The 21131-nt window shown below is 33.4% G+C and overlaps 1 protein-coding gene across 5 annotated transcripts in view; it reads left to right on the top strand.

The window, feature by feature from the left end:
* Positions 1-21131, top strand: part of SSBP2 (single stranded DNA binding protein 2) — a 309669-nt gene that overhangs the window by 104041 nt on the left and 184497 nt on the right. For all 5 annotated transcript variants that reach the window (XM_007079791.3, XM_007079789.3, XM_007079792.3 and 2 more), the window contains exon 4: positions 7505-7589. In XM_007079791.3, the coding sequence (XP_007079853.1) occupies positions 7505-7589 (85 nt within the window). The remainder of the gene's footprint in view (positions 1-7504; positions 7590-21131) is intronic.

Below are 21131 nucleotides of genomic sequence, written 5' to 3'. Positions count from 1 at the left end.
GCGAGAAGATACTATAAATAAATGATGGAATTTTCCACTAAAAACAAAGGATTAGAAAGGAAACTGAGGCAAATTTTACTCTGTTAATAGGAAAACTTCTTCTCTTGCCATACTAGTTTTGAGACTTTTCTAGAATATGTATTTTTTAGTACCTTTATTCTTCTTTTAAAAGTACTTTTGCATATACCATCTCTTGTATCTGTACAAAAGCCTATAAAATACATTAACAGATACTGTTTTCTCTCTTTTTCCATAAAGAAGCTAATGGAAGGAAACTATTTTCTCAAGGTCAGATTTAGAATTAGAGCTGAAATTTCCTGAATTGTAACCAGTGCTCATCTCAGTAACAGATGATATTTCTTAAACACAGAGCAGAATTTAGTGGCCCACTATTAATAAGACATTAATTACAGTTCCCTTTTGAACATCCTGAGTGGCTAATTCTAGACAGTACATAATGGGACTCAGAAAAGTTGTCTCTTCTGAGTCTGGTCTATATTGAGGCATCTATACATCACTGGCAGCTGCATGTAGGGTGAGGGGGTGGTTGCCATAGGATACTCAGGAAATGAGTTGGAGTATGAGAGTCAAAGGTAGGATAACAAAGTGTTTGCTGTCTTATCTAGGACAGGTATCTACTACACTTGTAACAGCTGATGCTGCTTGGCCTGCCAGAGCTGCATAAACTTGCCCATAATCAGCATGAGCCATCTTGAAATGAAAACTCTTCATACCATACTCACATTAGAGGTAAAATAATGTAAGAATGAAAAAGTTCCAGCCCAGCTCTGCCACTAACCAACTGTGTGACCCCTAGGCAAATTATTTAACCTTTTTAAGCTTTGGCTCCCTCGTTGATAAAACAGGCATAATAATGGGAGGATTAAACTCTGAATGTATGATGCTTAATATATGATGCTTGAATTTAGCACATAAGCTATTTTAATGACACTTTAAACTATTAATTTATAATTAACCCAAGAGTATTGTGAGAATGATGGCAGTGGGACAAAATGTAATTCTTGCGTTTTGTAAACTATTAAATAATGCTTTGGAATAAGACATTGCATGTATGTCTTCATGCTCTTCATCGAAGATGATTAGCAGGTACATGTATATTTTACATAAAACCCTCTTTAGTGTTATGAATAGTTTTCTTCAGTATAGATTATGAGGATCTAAGAGTCATTTAAAATACATTTTTGGGTCAAAGAGAAATAACTTCCTTAGCTATTAACAATTTGAAATTAAAGTAACATGGCATGCTCCTTAGAAAAAAAAAATTTCCCCTGTGTTCTTTTCTTCTTTTAATTTTTATTTTCAGGTAGTCCCGAATGTGGCCAGTGGATTAAGGTTATATAATTATGTTAGCATCCCATCTTCTGGACACTTCTGACATGATTATTCACCCTTGTAGACTTTTCTGACAACCATTTTGCATTCCTTATTCCTTAGAGATATTGACAGCTAGTGAAGTCATCTCCACTCACATCCTCAGAATAGAAGAAAAACAGTTAATGTATTAGTGTTGAAGAATCCTCAATTTGGAAATCTTATGTTTTCCTTTGATTTATGTGGGGAAAATTTTAATAATTACAAATGGTACAAGAACAAAGATTTTAATACTTTGCAGGTTTTGATTCCTGTAGTTGGTCTCTAACCTCTTCATTTGTAAAATACTTATTTTTCACTTGTTTCTGCATAGGAACAAAGAGACTGTGTAAATCTCAACCATTACTCATGATGATGAATCCACCGCATTTCAAGGATAATATTTTCATGTCCAGCCTAATAGATGATCTGTAAAGATTTGAAAAGCTCCTTAGCCGCTAGCATTTATGGTTGTTAAGGGAAGTCTGTGTCTATAGAAGTCCAGAATTTTCTACCCTTGGCCCTCATGGGAAACAAGGAACCAGTTCTGTGGGTCATCAGAAAAGCTTACTAAAGTAATTAATGAAATTCCTCCAGCTAAGAACAAATCAAGTATTGCTATGACTCTTACCTACTTAAAAAGCCTAATTTTTCCTCTAGGACATACGTCCACATTTTCATATGGTAAATGTCATATTATAATATCAGCCAAAAGTCTTTGCCCAGAGTATTGTAAAATTTTAATAATAGATGAGAAGTAACTTCCACATTGGGTTGTATTTGGGTGCTTTAGGAAACTGAGTCTCAATTTTCAATTCAACTCATCACTAGTTTTGGATCCACGGTCACATATATGCCATGAATTTTATATCTTCTTTTTTCCTCTGTGAAGCATATGACATAGCATATTGCATAGATTATGAGTTAATATACAATTGAAATATTAATAGGAGAAAATCGTAGTTTAAAATGTTAATTTATGAAGGGTTTATAGAGGTCTTCTCATTTTAAGCTTGTTATTTTCTAAATTAGGTAAGTGATTTATCTACTGTCCCACAAAACCAAGCATGGAATAATTGCAGAATGTGAACTCACATTTTGATCATCATGCAGCTTTGTTGTTGTTATGATTATAACTAATTCTTCTCAAATATTGCAATGATATTGTAGCTGTCACAATATACTCTATGAATCAGATAAACTAGTGCAAAACATGGGTTGGATTTTCTAGAAAAGGTAAACTTTTGAAATATCTTTCCCATTTGTGATGATTTCTTAGGTAAGAACATATAAATACTTATAAAATAGATGAAATGTGTTTAACATGAATATCATAACACTAAAAATAAATTTGTATTTAATTTTTAAATTCATTTTATACTTAGAATTTTGTAACATATTTTACTTTAATTATGAAACTCCTAATGAATAGGGTTTATAAATTGAAAATTTACCTTATTTTTATGATGAGTATTCTTTATTATTAGTATCTCATAGGTTTCTGGTGGTCTCCTTAGCTGTATGGTCTTTGAAGTGATGGAATAGAGATTGCGAATACACAGAAAGAATTAATATTTGTTTTAATCACTGTAAAATGGTACCTAAAACAGGGCTGGCCAGGATACTTTTTTTTTCCTCATTTTTTTCAAATTGTGGCAAAATACACAAAACATAAAATTCATCATCGTAACCATTTTTAAGTGTACAGTTCAGTGGTATTAAATATATTCATAATGTTGTGTAGTCTTCACCACCATCTATCTCCATAACTCGTTTATTTTGTGAAATTGAAACTCTATATCCATTAAACAATAACTCTCCATTCATTCCCCACTCTTCCATCCCCTGTCAACCACCATTCTGCTTTCTTTCTTTATGATTTTTGGCTACTGTAAGTACCTCATATAAGTAAAATCATGTAGTATTTGTCTTTTAGAGACTAGCTTCACTTAGCACAGTGTCCTTGTGGTTCATCTGTATTGTAGCATATGTTAGAATTTCCTTCCTTTTAAAGGCTGAGTAATTTTCCATTGTATTTATATAGTATGTCTACTTAACCATCAATGGGCACCTGGGTTGCTTCCATATTTTAGCTATTGTGAGTAATGCTGCTATGAACCTACGTGTATAAATATCTCTTTGAGACTCTGCTTTCAATTAAAAAAATTTTTTTTAACATTTTATTTATTTTTGAGAGAGAATGACAGAGCGCAAGTTGGGGAGGGGCAGAGACAGAGAGGAAGACACAGAATCCGAAGTAGGCTCCAGGCTCTGAGCTCCACCACAAACTGTGAGATCATGACTTGAGCCAAAGTCAGCCACTTAACCAACAGAGCCACTCAGGCGCCCCTGCTTTCAACTTTTTTCTAAGTTTTTATTTTTATTTATTTATTTTGAGAGAGAGAAGGGGAGAGGCAGAAAGAGGGAGAGAGAGAAGAGGCACCAGGGTGGCTCAGTCAGTTAAGCCTCTGACTCTAGATTTTGGCTCAGGTCATTTATCTCCTGGTTTGTGAGTTTGAGCTCCACATTACACTCCATGCTGGCAGTGTGATCCTGCTTGGTATTCTCCCTCTCTCTCTCTCTCTCTCTCTCTCTCTCTCTCTCTCTCTCTGCCCCTCCCCAGATTGTTCTAAGTAAATAAATAAACTTAAAAAAAAAAAAAATGAAGAGGAAGAGCAAGAATCCCAAGCTGGCTCTGTGCTATTAGCGCAGACCCTGACGGGGAGCAGGGCAGAAGGCTCGATCCCACAATCCCATGAGATCAAGACCTGAGATTCCAATGCTTAACCTGCCGAGCCACCCAGCACCCTGTGCTTTCAGTTCTTGTGGGTATAAACCGAGACGTAGAATTGCTAGATCATATGGTTAAATTTATTCCTGGGTATGTTACTTTTTTTGATACAATTGTGAATGGAATTGTTGTCTTGATTATGCTGCCTGATAGTTCATTGTTACTTTATAGAAACACAGCTGATTTTTATGTATTGATTTTATATCCAGCAACTTTACTGAATCCATTTATTTAGTTTTAGCAGATATTTTGTTGATGGTGTCTTTAGTAATTTGAGTCTTCTATGTCTCTTCTATGTCTCTCTCCCTTTTTTTAAAGTTTATTTGTTGTGAGAGAGAATGTGTGTGTGTGATTAGGGCAGGGGCAGAGAGAAAGGGAGAGGGAGACTCCCAATCAGACTCTGCACTGACAGCACAGAGCCTGACATGGGGCTTGAACTTAGAAAGCATGTGATCATAACCTGAGCCGAAATCAAGTGTTGGATGCTTAACCAACTGAGCCACCCAGTCACCCCTTTCCTCCTGTTACTGATCTCTAACTTCATCCCATTGTGGTCAGAGAAGATACTTTGTATGATATCTATCTTTTCAAATCTACTGAGACTTAATGTGTGCTTTAACATATGGCCTATTCTGGAAAATGTCCCATGTGCACTTGAGAGGAAGGTATATGCTGTTGTTGCTGGGTGGAGTGTTCTGCATATGTCTGTTAAATCTAGTTACTTTACTGTGTTGTTTAATTTCTGTTTCCTTGTTTATCTTTTGTCTGGTTGTTTTGTCCAGTATTGAGAGTGGAGTATTAATATCTGTAATTATTATTGTATAACTGTGTATTTCTCCCTTTGGTAAATGTCTTCAAAGGGTGTATTTCTTTAACTTTATTCAAGGAGATCATGTATGGGTAATGTATTATTGTCAGAAAAATACCATATAAAAAGTTATCTCATTTTAGTAAGTTGTTTTATTATCCCTCATCTTGATCTTGTAAACTTTTAACCTTACATTAAATCCATAAAGGGAAACTTAAAAATAGAAATAGAGCAGTGTTACTGTTCCAAGGTAAATATTTAATTTAATAATATGTGTATAAATAGTTATTTATTGATAGTTATTTAATAACTTTTAGGACATAGTCTGATAAGAAATTATTAGTTTTTTTCCAGTCCATTTTGTAAGACAACATTTTAAAAGTAAAAATGTAATAATTTCCAAGAGGGTTCTTACAGCATTTGCTAGGAAATTAGTGAATAAGAAGAGATATTAAGATGTTTGTCATAATATTGCACATATTATTTTCTGTTTAAATACAATTTAAAGACCATTATAATTTTGTTTTTTAAGAGCTTTGAAGTTCCTTAATAACATGAACATAAGAAATAATAATTACAATATACTATAACTCATAACACACTTGATATAGGCAGAAAACTTTTACCTGTATCTTTGTATATCTATAATTTGTATACTTTTTGTCCCAAAAGGGACCTAAGAAGACCAAGTGCAACTTTTAATTGCGTTATTGTTTTCCTTATTTTCCTTGCTTATTGTGGAAACTTCAAAGGAAATTAAATGGCAGTACTCAATCATTCATATTTTTTACTGTTGAAGATAATCTTATTTTACTGAACTAGTTGTGTTATAAGGCCTACAGAATGTTTTCTCCTAGCTGTGGAGAGAGAGATTCAGGCTGTCTCCAAGGGTCAAACCAAAGAGGCCAGGTTTAATTTATCTTTCTTTTTTTTATGCCAATACTTAGCCATCTATGTTCTTTTTTCTTTTTTTAATTTTTATTTAATTATTTTTTAAAAATTATATCTAAGTTAGCATGTAGCAGCAACAATGATTTCAGGAGTAGATTCCTGAATGCCCCTTACTCATTTAATCCATCCCACAACCCCTCCAGTAACCCTCTGTTTGTTTTCCATATTTAAGAGTCTCTTGTGTTTTTGTCCCCCTCCCTGTTTTTATATTATTTTTGCTTCCCTTCCCTTATGTTCATCTGTTTTGTATCTTAAAGTCCTCTTATGAGTGAAGTCATATGATATTTGTCTTTCTCTGACTGACTAATTTCACTTAACATAATACCCTCTAGTTCCATCCACATAGTTGCGAATAGCAAGATTTCATTCTTTTTGATTGCCGAGTCATACTCCATTGTGTGTGTGTGTATATATATATATATATATATACACACACACACACACCCCATATCTTCTTTATCCTTTATCCATTCATCCATCGATGGACATTTGGGCTCTTTCTATACTTTGGCTATTGTTGATAGTCCTAACAATATGTATGCATTTTAAACTTTAATGCAAGCTAATCATAGTGTTGATTATATTATTGATAATATGCTTACTCTGTTAGATGCTGTATTTATGTTATATAATTTAATTTTCTCAACAATCCCATTTTATAGAAACAACTCCCTTAATAGAAAGGAGGAAATTGTGTTTCTGATCTGTTTAAGCAATTTGAGCTAGTAATTAATTTACAGACCTGGCTTCTGAGAAGTGTCCTGTTCCAAAACTTGTGCTCTTAACCAATTGATTAGTCTATTTTCCATTTCTGTAGAGTGGGAAATGTATAATAAAAAAAGATTTCTGTTGATCAGTATAATTGCCTTTGTTGCCAGTGTTTCTAGATATTTGCTTTCCTGAATTTGAATCCTTTGCTCATGCTCATTGTTAATTTCATTGATGGAAGGATGATCAGAGACATAATTTTGTAAGCAGTATAATTATTTTTCCCAACCGGTTCCACCTTACTTATTCCCATTGTTTTTGAATAGGAGGGGAAAAAAGAGACCTTGGATTTTTTGAATTTTCAAAATTACTAACCTATTTTGGTAATTGCAAGGACAAAAAAGAGAATATTTTAGGAAAATGTATTTGTTTGAACAGTGTGATTAAATGGTCAGGATATTGGCCTGGTAATTGGAAAACAAAATTACCTTGAAAAAAAATAATGTGTCACTTTATTCTTTAATGATTAAATTAGGATATTATTTACTGTTGTTTTTATGGGGAAGCTGTGAAAGGCATTGTAATTATTTCAATCATGTGTTTAAGCTATATAAACAGATAATTTAAAATGACAGTTTAAAAAATGTTTTAATTTTTTTTAGAAAAAAATCTTAGCATTTCTGAAACATAGCTATTTCTGAAAGATGTTATTGCAGGAAGAACCCTGCTTGATTTAAATCTTTCATAGAAACATTTGTCCTGAAGAAGAAAACACATTTTGTATAAAGAGTAATACATGTCTTCTATTTTTGGAATTTTGATCTCTCATTTGGTGTTATCTGCTTTTCTTAATGTTACCATAATTACTTTTTTAGTGTATTTTGGGATCTCTACTGTGCAGCTCCAGAAAGACGGGAAACATGTGAGCATTCAAGTGAAGCAAAAGCCTTCCATGATTATGTGAGTTAATGTTTAATTGAACTAAATTATATTGTTAGTTTTCTTTTTAACCACTACTCTTGAAAAATTCATTGGACCATCTATTCTTTTTCTTTGGTTTTAAGAAACTGGGTGTTATTTTTTTCTTAAAAATTAGAGTTATAACTTTAAAGCGAAATACAAATGAGTGTTTGTCTTGTTGAAAAGCTTAAGATACAAGGTTAGTCTTAATTCCAAGTTGTTAAACGCATTTTTTTTACCTTTAAGTATGCCTGATTTGTGAAATTTCAGATTTATAAAAATGAAGTAGTAATTCTTTATTCTACAAAAGGAGTCATGAGAATACTACAAATGATAAGTTTCTCTTTTGCACATAAGATTTAAAAAATACATAAAGATACTATTTTCTTCTTTTTTATACCTTTCGGTTACATATCAAAACTATCCTCTATACTGAATTAATTTCTACAACTAAAACTTATTGTGAATTAAAGGAAACAGCAAAAGATGCTATGCAAAAATGAAAATGTGATTTTTAAAACTTTTTTTCATTTTTTAATTCTGAGTGGAGGACAGTAGATTGTCCCTGGCTAAGTGACGTATATTGAGAATTTTGTTAGAATAACTGCAAATGTGATTTTAGAGAGTTGATGGTATTAGGAAGTAGAATTGTAGAAAATAGGAGGGGAAAAAAACAATTTTTTTTTTTTTAGGGAAAAATTGCATTTAAGAATAAGATAGTATTGTGACGGGTCTGGGAAAATACTGTTTGTAGAATTGACCATAAAGGAAGGACATCTTGAGTTTGGGAGGAAGGAAACCCAATGTCCTTAGCTTGGAGGAGGTGGAAATGGGGCTGGAACCTGAGGAGATATCTGATGGTAACTACCTAAAACTTAACCAGAGGGTTATTTGTTATTTGTTTACTTGGTAGAAGGGGGACATCATTCTGTGTGAATAGCCTTAAAAACCAAAACCAGGACTCAAAAGGGAAAAAGACCTTGTTCTTCCAAATGACATACTTCAGTCTCAGACTAAAGAGTTGAAATAGCCAGGAGAATTACAGCCCTAAAAGTAGCACTAGGAACAGTGTGCAGGCTGAAGAGAAGGGAAAGTTTGGGCATCTGGCAGGGACTGTGTAATACTTTAACTGTGTACTAAGCTGATTAAAGTGACTGCTTGTGCTTGCCTCATCTGACATTGATTGTATTCATAAAGCTTGCTCTGTACCAAACAATAGCTCTTGGGTGAGTGAGTGAAACGGATGCTTTTGCATGGAAAGAAAATGTAGAGAAAATCCAGGTAAGGCAGAATCTAGGACACAGTATTTATGGCAGAAAGTAGAGCAGAGATCCAACCATGATGATGATAAGGAATCTGGCTAGAGTGGGATACTTGCATCTCATCTATCTCCTACACCAAAAAGACATGTCTAGCTTTGACCTGCCATTCATGGGAAACATTTTTGAAATACCCAATAATTTTGACAACTAGATGGCATTCGATAGTGCCAGTATTGTGCTCCAAAGGACAATAATATTTGTGAATCTACATTTTAAAGAATTAATTATGTAAATAATTTTTCAAAATTCCATTGTATAGAAAAATGCACCCTACTGTTTACCATAGAGATCTTACAGGGAATACTGAACTAATTTAGCATGTCTTAGAAGCATTAGATAAATCATCATTGTCATAGCCTCCTCCTCCACCTCTTCCTCATCATCATCCTCATCATCATTGTCCTATTCATTTTGCATTCATGAGGCATTTTCAGTATTTCAGAGAATATTCACACTTGTTAGCTTTAGAAACCCACTTAAAATTCCAAAGTTTTTGATCATGAGCATTGGCTAGAAGTACAATTGAAAGTAGAATAGATTTTCAAGGAAGAATAATCCCTTAGCATGTAATTTGGTCCTAAAAAATGTAGTTTAGAAAAAAATTAAGTATTTGGATTTTATAATTCATTATGAATGTTAGCACATGCTTTATCAGATGTTTTCTAATTTTATCTTAAATATTAGTTTTAAGAGATTTGATTTATTTTAGGCAGCATTTTTATTATACCTTTAAGCCAGTTTAGTTTCAGTGATACTATGTCTCCAAAATGGTCTTTTAAATGAAGGTTTGTGAAGAGGTTGACTTACATAATTTTATGTTATAATTGGATTTTAGAAATACATTTTTTGTAGCATAATTTTATGGTAATTTTCATGAGTAGGATTTCCTGACTTCTTAATAGTAGATAGTTTCTGAAAATAATCAACACAATTCATGTTTAATGTGCAGATATAGATATTTGAAAGACTCAGGGAAGAAAATGGGAAATAGGAACAAACAATAAGATTGTGGCAAAATTCTAGAATTCTATATTTCTTTATTAGAGTTCATGATGGGACCATTTCTGTAATAGTAATTAATATGTATACCTACTGCCTTTCAAGGTAGCTCTCAAAGGACCATTCTGAAAATATTTTGTTCAAGAGCTTCATCTTTAGAATAAAAAAGTACTTGCATGCATAAATTCTCATATGTTTAAAAAATAGTCTTGTTACTTTATAGTCTTTGTTTATATGATTGATAATGGATAATGAAAAATAGACTACTTTTTTAAAAGAAATGATAGAGGCGTAATGAGGTGAATAATGAATAATCTTTTTAATTAAAAAATAGGCTAAAATGTTAAAAATGATTACCTTTTGATATTGGGATTATGCAAAATACTTTCTGTATTTTCCAAATACTTACAGTTAATTTTATATTCGGGAAATTTATTTTAAAACAGAGAAACTTTTACCTTTCAGTGACTACCTTACAATGTCTCTTCGAAATTAGAAAATAACTAATTTAGTAAAATATCACATATTTGAGGTGGTTCTGTGTTTTTATATGCTGTAAGCATTTATGAAAGACTTTGCTTTTTGTATGTGCACATATTGAGGGAGAGATCTATAAACTGAATAGATGTAACTTTTAGGCCATTGTATAACTTTTAATAAATTCTTTTTTTGGTAATTATTATCTCAGAAACATTTTTGGCTTTTATTTTAATATTTTTTTTGGGGGGGGGTTGTTTTTTGACCTCTTTAGAATATGGATTTTTGTCACTCTATTATTTTATTTGCCAAGTGATCATTGATGCAATGTTCATACCCTTTCCCTCAAAAAATTACCTGTTCATACTTCTTGTGAGAAAAAGTGAAAACAAAATAAAACATTTAAGATGAGTAAAAGCTTGATCTTCTTGGATTTATATTTAAAACGTATTAAATATTTAGCATCTATATGCAGTGCTATTTGTAAAATAATGACACATTTGGAAATCAACAGTAAATAGTGTGCAGGCATGCACTTTTGGGTGACAAAGAGAAAACACAAGGAAATGATTATTATACAAGTTAGAATATGGGAAATGGGAAGAGGTTATAATTGGGATGGGGCTCATGGAAAAGGCTTTTGAGATATTTGGCAAAATTCTATTTTGCCTGACCATGGTGATGATTAATTTATAATAACCATGTGCTTGCTTTATAATATTTCATAAAAATGCCATACATTTATTTTGTATTTTTTCTATATTTGTAATTTTGAAAAATGTTAAAATAGCAAGATATTAAAATATAGTTAAGGTAATTAACTTTAGAAAGGAATAAACACAGTATTTTCCAATGTATTTACGGGTATTGCTAAGCTTCCTCTTTGAGAACTGATGGCAGGAAAATACAGTGATGATCTCCAAACAAATCTGTTTCTTCTCTGCTATGGTAGATAGTGTGAAGTTATGTCTACCTGTTGATTTTCTAGAGGGGAGTGGAAAATAAGATCAGAAATGCTGGAGGAAAGTTTAATAATTAGGAATTTATCGGGGCGCCTGGGTGGCTCGGTCGGTTAAGCATCCGACTTCGGCTCAGGTCATGATCTCGCCGTCCGTGAGTTCGAGCCCCGTGTCGGGTTCTGTGCTGACAGCTCAGAGCCTGGAGCCTGTTTCAGATTCTGTGTCTCCCTCTCTCTGACCCTCCCCCGTTCATGCTCTGTCTCTCTCTGTCTCAAAAATAAAATTAAAAAACGTTAAAAAAAAATTTGAAAAAAAAATAATTAGGAATTTATCATATGAGAGGGTATAGAGATTTTACTATGGAGCCATTATTTTGCCACATGACTGGGAGATAACTAACTTGGAACTGTAATTTTTATCCTGAGTGAAAACTAGGTTTATCTGAGCTGTAAAATTATTATTAGATGCTACAATATTATCATTAAAAGTAAGCCATCACCTCACATGATTAAAACTAATACATGCTAACTTGTAATGTTTATTGAACTAGCTTTTCTTTTCTCCCCATTAGTATGTTTCTGTTTTACTCTGAAATCACAGGCAATGCTTTTACGTGGAGTTAATTAATATTTACTAGATTTTTTTTGTGCTTCAGATTAACATAGAGTTGTTTTATTTAACAATTCGTTTCTAATTTCATTCATTTCCTAAGAAAAGTATCAATATATACTATTAAACTTAATGAGAAATGTATACAGTGATTATAATTTTAGTTCTCTGGTATGAATGAAGATTCCTTAATTGTCCTAAAGCAGTGATAGAGCCAAAATATATCATTGCTTTAGTGTGGTGGTAATGAAATCACATTATTACAATGAGCTCTTGGAGAGCACAGTATTCGGTTTGTTTTTCCCTGGGGTCTGTCAAATAATAGTTCGATAAATGTTAACAGAATATAGTAGTCTGTAAGTCTGGTAGACTGGAGAGGTTTTAAGTTGTTCAAATGTTCAGATAAAGTTGTAGGCTTAAGTTGTGATTGTTGATAACATGATGCTGATTTTTGTATTCTTGCCTAAGAGAATGTTTATAACTTCTAGAAAGGATTATGTTATAGGTTTGTCATGATAGGATACTTTTAAAAAATGATACACAACATGTAATATTATGTAAATAAAACAATAGGAGAATAATGTTTTTATTGATACCTTATGAAAATTGTTTTTGCAGATAATCATATTATATAGGAAAATACTTCTGTAGAAAGTATAACATAGTGAATATAGTCAATAATTTTATAATAACTTTGTGTGGTGACAGATAGTAACTACACTTATGGTAACCATTTTGTAATGTATATAAATGTCAAATCACCATTTTGCACACCTGAAACTAATATATTATATATCAGTTATACTTCAATTTAAAAAATACATTTTTCTAAAAAGAAAAAAAACTATTGCAGAGAGTTAAGTACACCCTTTGCTATGATAACATCTTCTGTGTACCTCCCTGATATTCCTGTATATTAGATTTTTATAATGGAATGTTTTCTCTAATGATTGGTGAGCTTTCTCAGGGAGGAGGCTTTGTCTTGTCTTTTTCATCCCCTGTGCCCGGCATGGTGCCTGACATGAGATGTTCAAATAATGTGTGGTGTTTATATAAATGAATGATTAAATAAAATATTATCTAAGAAGTTTTTGTTATTTTTTAGTTGAATGTAACTGGATATGTAATTTTAGGAAGGTCATTTAATACTACCTTTATTCATTTTGTATTTCAAAACAAATTTAGATAAGACAGTAATCTGTAAAGACATAACAAATGAATCAAAGCAGGTAGCAAAGCCTTTATATCTCAGCAGGCACGGCACTAGGGAATCTAGCTGTGAACAAAATAGATACAATCCCTATTCTCATGGGCTACCATCTAGTGAAAGAGATCTTTTCTCAAGAAGTTTGAAATGTCAAGTAGTAAATTACATGGAGAAACATATTATAGTCTTAGATTGTTAGATCAGTCAGAATGTATATTTAAGACTATGGAGAGAGATGGCAAGTACACATAACATCGGATGGGGGTTGTTTTCAGTGTATAGTAGCTGTAATTAATACCTGCTCAAATTAATGTATCACATTAGGCTATAATTCTCCTACACAGTGTAAAGTAGAGTTGTTGTTTTTTTAATGTTTATTCTTTTTTTTTTTTTTTTTGAGAAAGAGAGAGTGTCAGAACATGGGTGGAGGAGGGGCAGGGAGAGAGGGAGGCACAGAACCTGAAGCAGGCTCCAGGCTCTGAGCTGTCAGCACAGAGCCTCATGGGGTGCTTAAACTCACGAACTGTGAGATCATGACCTGAGCCACAGTCGGATGCTTAGCCACCTGAGCCACCCAGGCACCCCTAGACGAGAGTTCTCAATAAACTTACCTTTAAAATCCATTAAGATAATAAAAACTGTTGTAGGTGTGTATTAATGTTTATCAGTCAGTATATACGCATTTGTTCACCTCAACAGGTTCACTTTTCACCTTATATGCTGTCTTGTTTCTACCATTGTTTTCATTTCTGATAGGATCTAGTTTAATTTCTTTTGCAATGTGTAAACTTTATAAACCACCTTATATTCTTTCTAGCATAAGGTAAGTTGTTTATTTTTGTGTGTGTGTTTTTGTGTAAGCTGTGTCCATTTGAAGAAGCACGTCTACCACTTTACATGTGGTATCTGTGTGTCTGTAATCCCAGCTTGTCACTGTGCCTAGGAATGCTTCTGGGTGGCTTCAAAGTACTGCAGATAACTATATCAGCTATGTTTCTTATTTCTTTTGATCCTGGGGATTTCCTGTAGGGCAATATGTTATGTCAGTCATTTGATAGAAGACATGAATAATAGGAGACAAGCAAAAAAAGTATAGGCATTTTGGAAGAATTCTACTTAAAAATATTTTATAACATGGGTGGCTCAGTTGGTTAAGCGTCGGACTCTTGATTTCGGCTCAGGTAATGGTCTCATGGTTCATGAGATTAAGCCCTGAGTCAAGCCTGGCATTGAGCTCAGTGCTGACAATGGGGAACCTGCTTGGGATTCTCTCTCTCCCTCTCTGTCAGCCCCTACACCCCCTCAAAATAAATAAATAAACTTAAAAAAAATTTACACCATGATTTCTAGCATTAGATAGATACTACAAAATCCTTAAAGAAATAAATGGAGAAACTAATATGGAAAAGAGATAAACATAAGTATGACTTTATTGACAGCTTGTTTCATTGTGAAAAATATTTTTTCAAAGTATATGGTTTAAAGGAATTTCATCTTTTTTTTTTTAGATGTTTATTTATTTTGAAACAGAGAGCATAAGCAGGGAAGGGGCAGAGAGGGAGGGAGGGAGAGAGAGAGAGAGAGAGAGAGAGAGAGAGAGAGAGAGAGAGAGAGAAAGAAAGAAAATTCCAAGTACGCTCCATGCTGTCAGGACAGAGCCTGATTTGGGGCTTGAATCCACTAAGCACGGGATCATGACCTGAGCTGAAGTCAGGCACTTAACTGACTGAGCCACCCAGGTGCCCCTTCTTTACTATTTTTAATGCTGATATTATACTACCTGTGATTATGTTGCCATAGAGTATAACATAAAAGCAAAACTGATAGAAATAGGATACTCTTTCAAAAATAATACATAATTCTAATGTACTATTAGAGATATGAAATTCATAAATTTAAAAGTCATATGAAATAAGTTATTTTAGAGGTTTTTAAAAGGAAAAACAAAATGTGTCTAAATACTTTAGATTTGTAGTGTAATATTTCTGTAGCCACTTTGTTTTCTGTTTATATGTTACACAACTTGATTTAAAATTGGTATATTTTGGGGGGCATCTGGCCAACTCAGTTGGTAGAGTGTGTGACTCTTGGTCTTGGGATTGTGAGTTCCAGCCTCATGTTGGGTGTAGCAGTTACTTAAAAATTAAATCTTTACACAACAACAAAAAAAGTCCTCCCCAAAATTGCTGTATTTTGTAGACAACTTAATACAACTTTATGAAAGTCTTACCTTGTTTTTATTCCTTTTCCCTTTGATAAGAGGGCAAAAAATTAAAAATACTGGAAAAAATCATGTGTAATTTACCCCAATCTAGTTTTTAATTATTATTGTATTTCTTGGATTTTGTGGGCATTGGTAGTGAGGTTAGGGGTCCACATCTCTTTTGTAAAAAAATAAGTGCCTCACAAATTTAGGTGTTGTATCTTTGAATATATACTAGAAATTGAAAAAAATTAGTTACTTAGCCAAGAATTAATGGGCAGGGCTATAATGATGTGACATGCTATTTTGTATGAATAAGAATGTGTTATCTATTTTCAGACTTCATGAAATATTTATAAATTTGATTCCATTTATTTTGAGTATAAAGGGCTTCCCCAACCCCCCCCCCCCCCCCACACACACATAAATATGACCTGATACTTTACTCTGTCTCTTGGGTTTAAAACCACAAACAACTACTATTATAATACAGGGAGTTATTTGCAGCCAGCCACAGTAGATAGATGTTGTCAGTTGTCAAAGTTTAGGTGCTAACTTCTGAATCTTTGAACTTTCTAAAAGGAAATTGTCACCATCTCTTCAGAAAGAAGGTACAGATATTTTTTAAGTGGTTTTTATGATTTTTCTTATGAAAGTCAAACTTTAACTTTAAAATGTGTGGTATTTTGGAATGCCTGGGTGGCTCAGTCAGTTGAGCATCTGACTCTTGATTTCAGCTTAGATCATGATCCCAGGGTTGTGGGACTGAGCCCTGCATCGGGCTCTGTGCTGTGCATGAAGTATACTTTGGGTTCTGTCTCTCTCCCTCTGCCCCTTTCCCCTGCTCGCTCGCTCTCTCTCAATAATAAATAAATAAATAAATAGATAGATAGATAGATAGATAGATAGATAGATAGATAAATAGTGATACATTAAAATATCTAGATTTTTAAAGAAGAAAGGTGTACAACTATTCATCAGTGTAATTCTATGCAGAATTATCACTGAGACGAGTGATTTTGGTAGATATAACTTAGAATCATTCTGTCATTTCTTTATTAACTCTTTTTTGAGAACCCATTTATATACAAGTTACTTTGAGGCTGTGTAAGAGGCAGAGACATAAATATTTCTCTCTCTAGGGATTCATAATTTGGACAGGTATATGAACTATATATCATGAGTTAGTTGTTATGAGTATAATATAGATAATACCTGTTATACTGTATGAGTTTAAATAATCTGAATGTGCACTGACTTTTGAATGACAACTAGGATTTGGATGAGAAGAGATGTGTGTGAGGGTATATCAGAGAAACAGGTTGACATTGGAAAAATATAAGGTGTATTTAGGGAATAGTAAGCAGAGCTGTTTGACTATGGAGTAGAAAAATCAAACACAGGATTAATGCTTAGCTAACAGATAGTAAAATTTTAAAACTGTGAGAACACTATGAAATTATCCTGTCATTGCTTTTATGTTGAGTTTCCCAGACTCTTGGCCTAGAGGTGAGAAGGAAGAGAACACCCTAGAGGAGAGGCTCTTGGCCTCTTCTGTTTTAACTGAAGCAGTTTAGTTCTCCTTTCCCATTTCTTTCAATTTTCTCTTTCTAATTAAATGGAATGAATCTCCATTTAAGTCATTACGCGTGCCATAAATGAATTTTTTTTTAATCCCGGTGATTGTTCTCCTTTGTCCTTGACTAGTCATCCAAACCAGTCAAATCTATTGCCTAAACATTCCTTATGCATGTCTTCTCCTCTCTAATCTCACTGCAGACGCTTAAGTTCAAGTCTTTATCATGTCACAACAGCCTTTCACAGCTGTTTCTGCATCTGTCTTCCTTTACCCCCTGCAGGGTTCAAGAACTCTTCCTTATGGGTTCTTGGTAAGACTCTTAAATAAGCATCTCTGTCTCTCTATCTCTGTGTCTCTTTATTTTTTATATATTGCCAGTGTCAGAACCCAAAACAGTCCAACAATTTAAAATAAAAGAGTTTCAAAATGCTTATTTGGTCCAACCTACTTATTTTACTAGATAGGGAATTTGGTACCCAGAGAAGTAAATGATATGCCATTGTTTAAAAGTTGAGCAAGGTTTTGTGAGGAAAACTCAGGTTTTCCAAATATTCACTGATAACTATTTCAACTATACTAGATGAAACTTTTGTTATGCCTGCAATGGAGAATCATTTTTTGAGCATATTCAAAAAATAGTAAATTATATTTTAGAACGATTAATATGAGGGCATTGTGTGAGAGGAACTGAAGAAAGGGAAAGGACTAAAGGTGAAAACTGGGGAGAGGCTTTCCTAACAGTCTTGGTAAGAGCTAAAAAGCCTTCGAATGAGGGTAGCAGCAATTGAAATTGAAAATGAAAGATGAAAATGAAGGATAATAAAGAAGAGTTGTAAGAATCAAGGAAGACATAAAAATTTTTTAAATTTGTAGTCAACACTACCGATGGACTTTGTGATGCCATTAGCAGAAATCTGAAATTTGGAAGGAAGAACATAGAGAAAGTGTATTCAGCTATAAGAATGGGTTTAATAATGAGAGAAAAAAGGTGAGTTAAGAATTGAGGCCTGGGCTCACAATTTGTGAGCTTGAGTGCCACATCGAGCTCTCTTGCTTCGGATCCTCTGCCTCCCTCTCTCTGCCCTTTCCCATCTTGTTCTCTCTCTTTCTCTCAAAAATAAATAAACATTAAAAAAAAGAAAAAGAATTGAGGCCTGGGGATGGAAATTTATTAAAAAAAAAAAAGCTCACATTTAGGGGGTGATAGGAAGGAAGGAGCTAACATTAAGACAAGGGGAAAGTACAACTCAGTGAAAGGTAAACACTTAACACACTAAGGGTAGACTCACTTAGATAGCTTGCCTGGTGTGTTCTATATAGCCCAGGAAATTTCTCAAATCTGTTCACTAGTTCAGGTCCTTCTAATTTGAACTCTAGGGCAACTAATAAAATTTGTTTGGTATTAATGTACTATGTTGAGTTCCTAAGATATTCAAAAGCTGTTTATGGTTTTTGAAGCAAGACTTAAGACTCAAGCATTGTCAATGCCTGAATGATCTTTATAGGCCACAATTTCATTTTAGAAAGCAGTCATGTATTGTATAGGGGGAGAAGTAGATTCAGATTTAGGAGGAAAACTAAATGGACTTAAATGATCCATGACTTCTTCCAGAAGTTTTTGAAACTTAGATTAATAGGGAAATCTCTATATGTTAGCTCTCTTTCTTCATTACAACTTTGTTTTAGCGATCATGTATTGAATTGCTTATTAAGAGCAATGTAAAAGTTCTCATAACTAAGGGAAGTAAACATATAGGCTGTAAAAATATATCATGTTCAATTTTGTAGTCTAGTGTCTTATACTTAATTGGTACTCAATTAATATTTGATGAAGGAATCTACATTCTTGAGGCATGGTATTTCTAAACGAAGTGCCCTACTTCCATGGGAACATTATACTGCTCATATATTACCCATTCAGTATTCCTTTTTCTTGCTTTTCCTTGATCATTACCTTATCTTCCGTATCACCTTATCTTAGCCCTCCTATCATCATTATCCTTGGTTTGTCAGCTCTGAGATAGGTATGAAAAGAGAAAATAAAGGAAAATATTTCAGAGCTGAATTCATATTATAATTTTTATTATGGACAAAAGCCCAAATACATAAGAGAAATGGAAAATCTTTAGATATCAAAAATGACTTCTGTATTGCTTACAATAGGACACTTTAATGTGTATTAGAAATTATGGGGATGTTTTCCTTGTGCAAATCTCATCAATAGATAGCCCCATACACTAGACTATCTTCTTTCCTTTTTTCTCTAACCTGAGATATTCTTGTGAAAGTACATTGGGAGCTTGCTATAAATTAAATCTGTAAACCTGTCCTATCACAGGTCACCTTCCTATGTACTCTTTTATCTTTTCCAGACGATAAACATAACCTTTGATCTTTATTCACTATTTTCCTTTCTCAGTTTTTCCTTCCACAGGGCCTACTCCTTTCTTTATGTCTAGGATTTTAATTTTATTCACTACAGAGACATACATAAAGTAACAATATGAACACTGGGAAGTTTGCAGAGAATTGGGGATCTCAGCAGGATTTTATGTTTGAAATATAAATAGAAGTTACTTGGTTTCATCTCCATGTCCACATTCCCAGTGAGATTACTTATTTACATTTACTTACTTGAGGGGCTGGTGGGGTGGGGGAGTGGAGTGGGTGGGGCATTTTAAGTCTCCTATTTGGGAATCATTCTTACCTAACTCCTGTCTTGATTGCTTGAGAGCTCAAGTTCAGACCAAGGTAGGTTTGAGCTGGCACCTCTGCCTGGTCCTTTAGAACTTGTGGTGTGCTTGGAAACCTCTCACTTTCTAAGTGGTCTCTCCTGGAGGGCGCAATGAATAAGGAGGGCACTTTGCTAGCTGACCGTCCCTCAAAGGTTCTTTTCCTGCCCCTTCAGCTGCCTAACATTTAGTTTTCCATCAGCTTGTTCACTTGCTGAGACTTCCAGGCTAATTCTGCTGGTGAGAGAAACTAGGCTTTTGTGTTTTCAATGAATGTTTGGTATTAGTTTCTTCAGTTTCTTGGCAGTGTTACTGAGGGAAACTTTCTGCTTTTTATTACCATCTTCACTTGCTCTTGACCAGCTCCTATACTTTTCTGTGTCAAAGTGGTTCATCCAGTTAGATCATATACTGAGGCCTCTTTCTTATCTGAGAGATGCTTGTTTCTAGAACAAAAATGATTCCTCTTGCTTAGGGACCTTCCTGTTCCGATTGTTTCCCAGACATTCTCTGAATCAAACTCCTGGGCTTCTTTTCCAAATTTGAATTCTATTAAACATTGATAAACTTAAGCAGTTTCTACCCATGGAAAAAGATAGGCTATCCTCTTAAATCCTTTGCATAACAAATCATACAAGTAAAATTCTGCCTGTTCAGTGAGGACTTTCCTAACTATTCCAACGTAGGTAAATTGTCCACATTATATATTTAAAATGTGAGATAGGCTGTCTGCGTTCTGATTTTCTTTTGAATCAGATTATTAGCTTAAAATATTTTCCCGTTCTTATTCTTTTTAAAAACTTTTAGAGTTAAAGTCATAGCAAGGCTGAATTAAAACAAACAAAAAATTTATCTCAGTAATTTTCTTTGAAGTAAAAAAGAGCCAGTAGGATTTTTTTTCTTCTTTTACGAAATTTAAGAAGTGATAATTATATATAGTTTTCTGTAATTTAAATGTGTATGTCATTCTCATGGGCTTTTAATATCTATCTGGAACAAAAGCAGCTGTTGCTTACCTTACTCATATCAAAAGACTAAAATAGCAATAATGGGAGGTGTTTAGGGAAATAGAGTTGATTTACTTAATTTGGATTTTAAAAAAATTGAGGACTTTTTAAAGACTGCAATTTCGCTAAAGCCCTTTTAATTAGTTAGTTAATTAATTAATTTTTACCCAATAATAGAAATTAATTAGAAATCCAAAGAAGGAATAATAGATCTTGTTATTAAATATTTGTAGAGAAAAAATTGTGCATATTTTTCCCTTGAGTAAAGTATAAGTAGATAGATACTTACTTTACTCTAGTGGTGCTGTCAAGAATAAAAATATAAGAGCTGTCTTTCTGTTTTGGAGAATCAATGAGTTGAGTCAGAGTTAATTCATAAGGTAATTCAATTTAAGGTTTTTATTTTTGTAATTTTTTATTTAAAAAGAGGAAGTTGTGTTTTTTTGGG

This window comes from Panthera tigris, chromosome A1, assembly GCF_018350195.1.
Source record: "Panthera tigris isolate Pti1 chromosome A1, P.tigris_Pti1_mat1.1, whole genome shotgun sequence".
NCBI classification, from domain to species: domain Eukaryota; kingdom Metazoa; phylum Chordata; class Mammalia; order Carnivora; family Felidae; genus Panthera; species Panthera tigris.
This window is presented reverse-complemented; position numbering and strand designations above follow the sequence as displayed.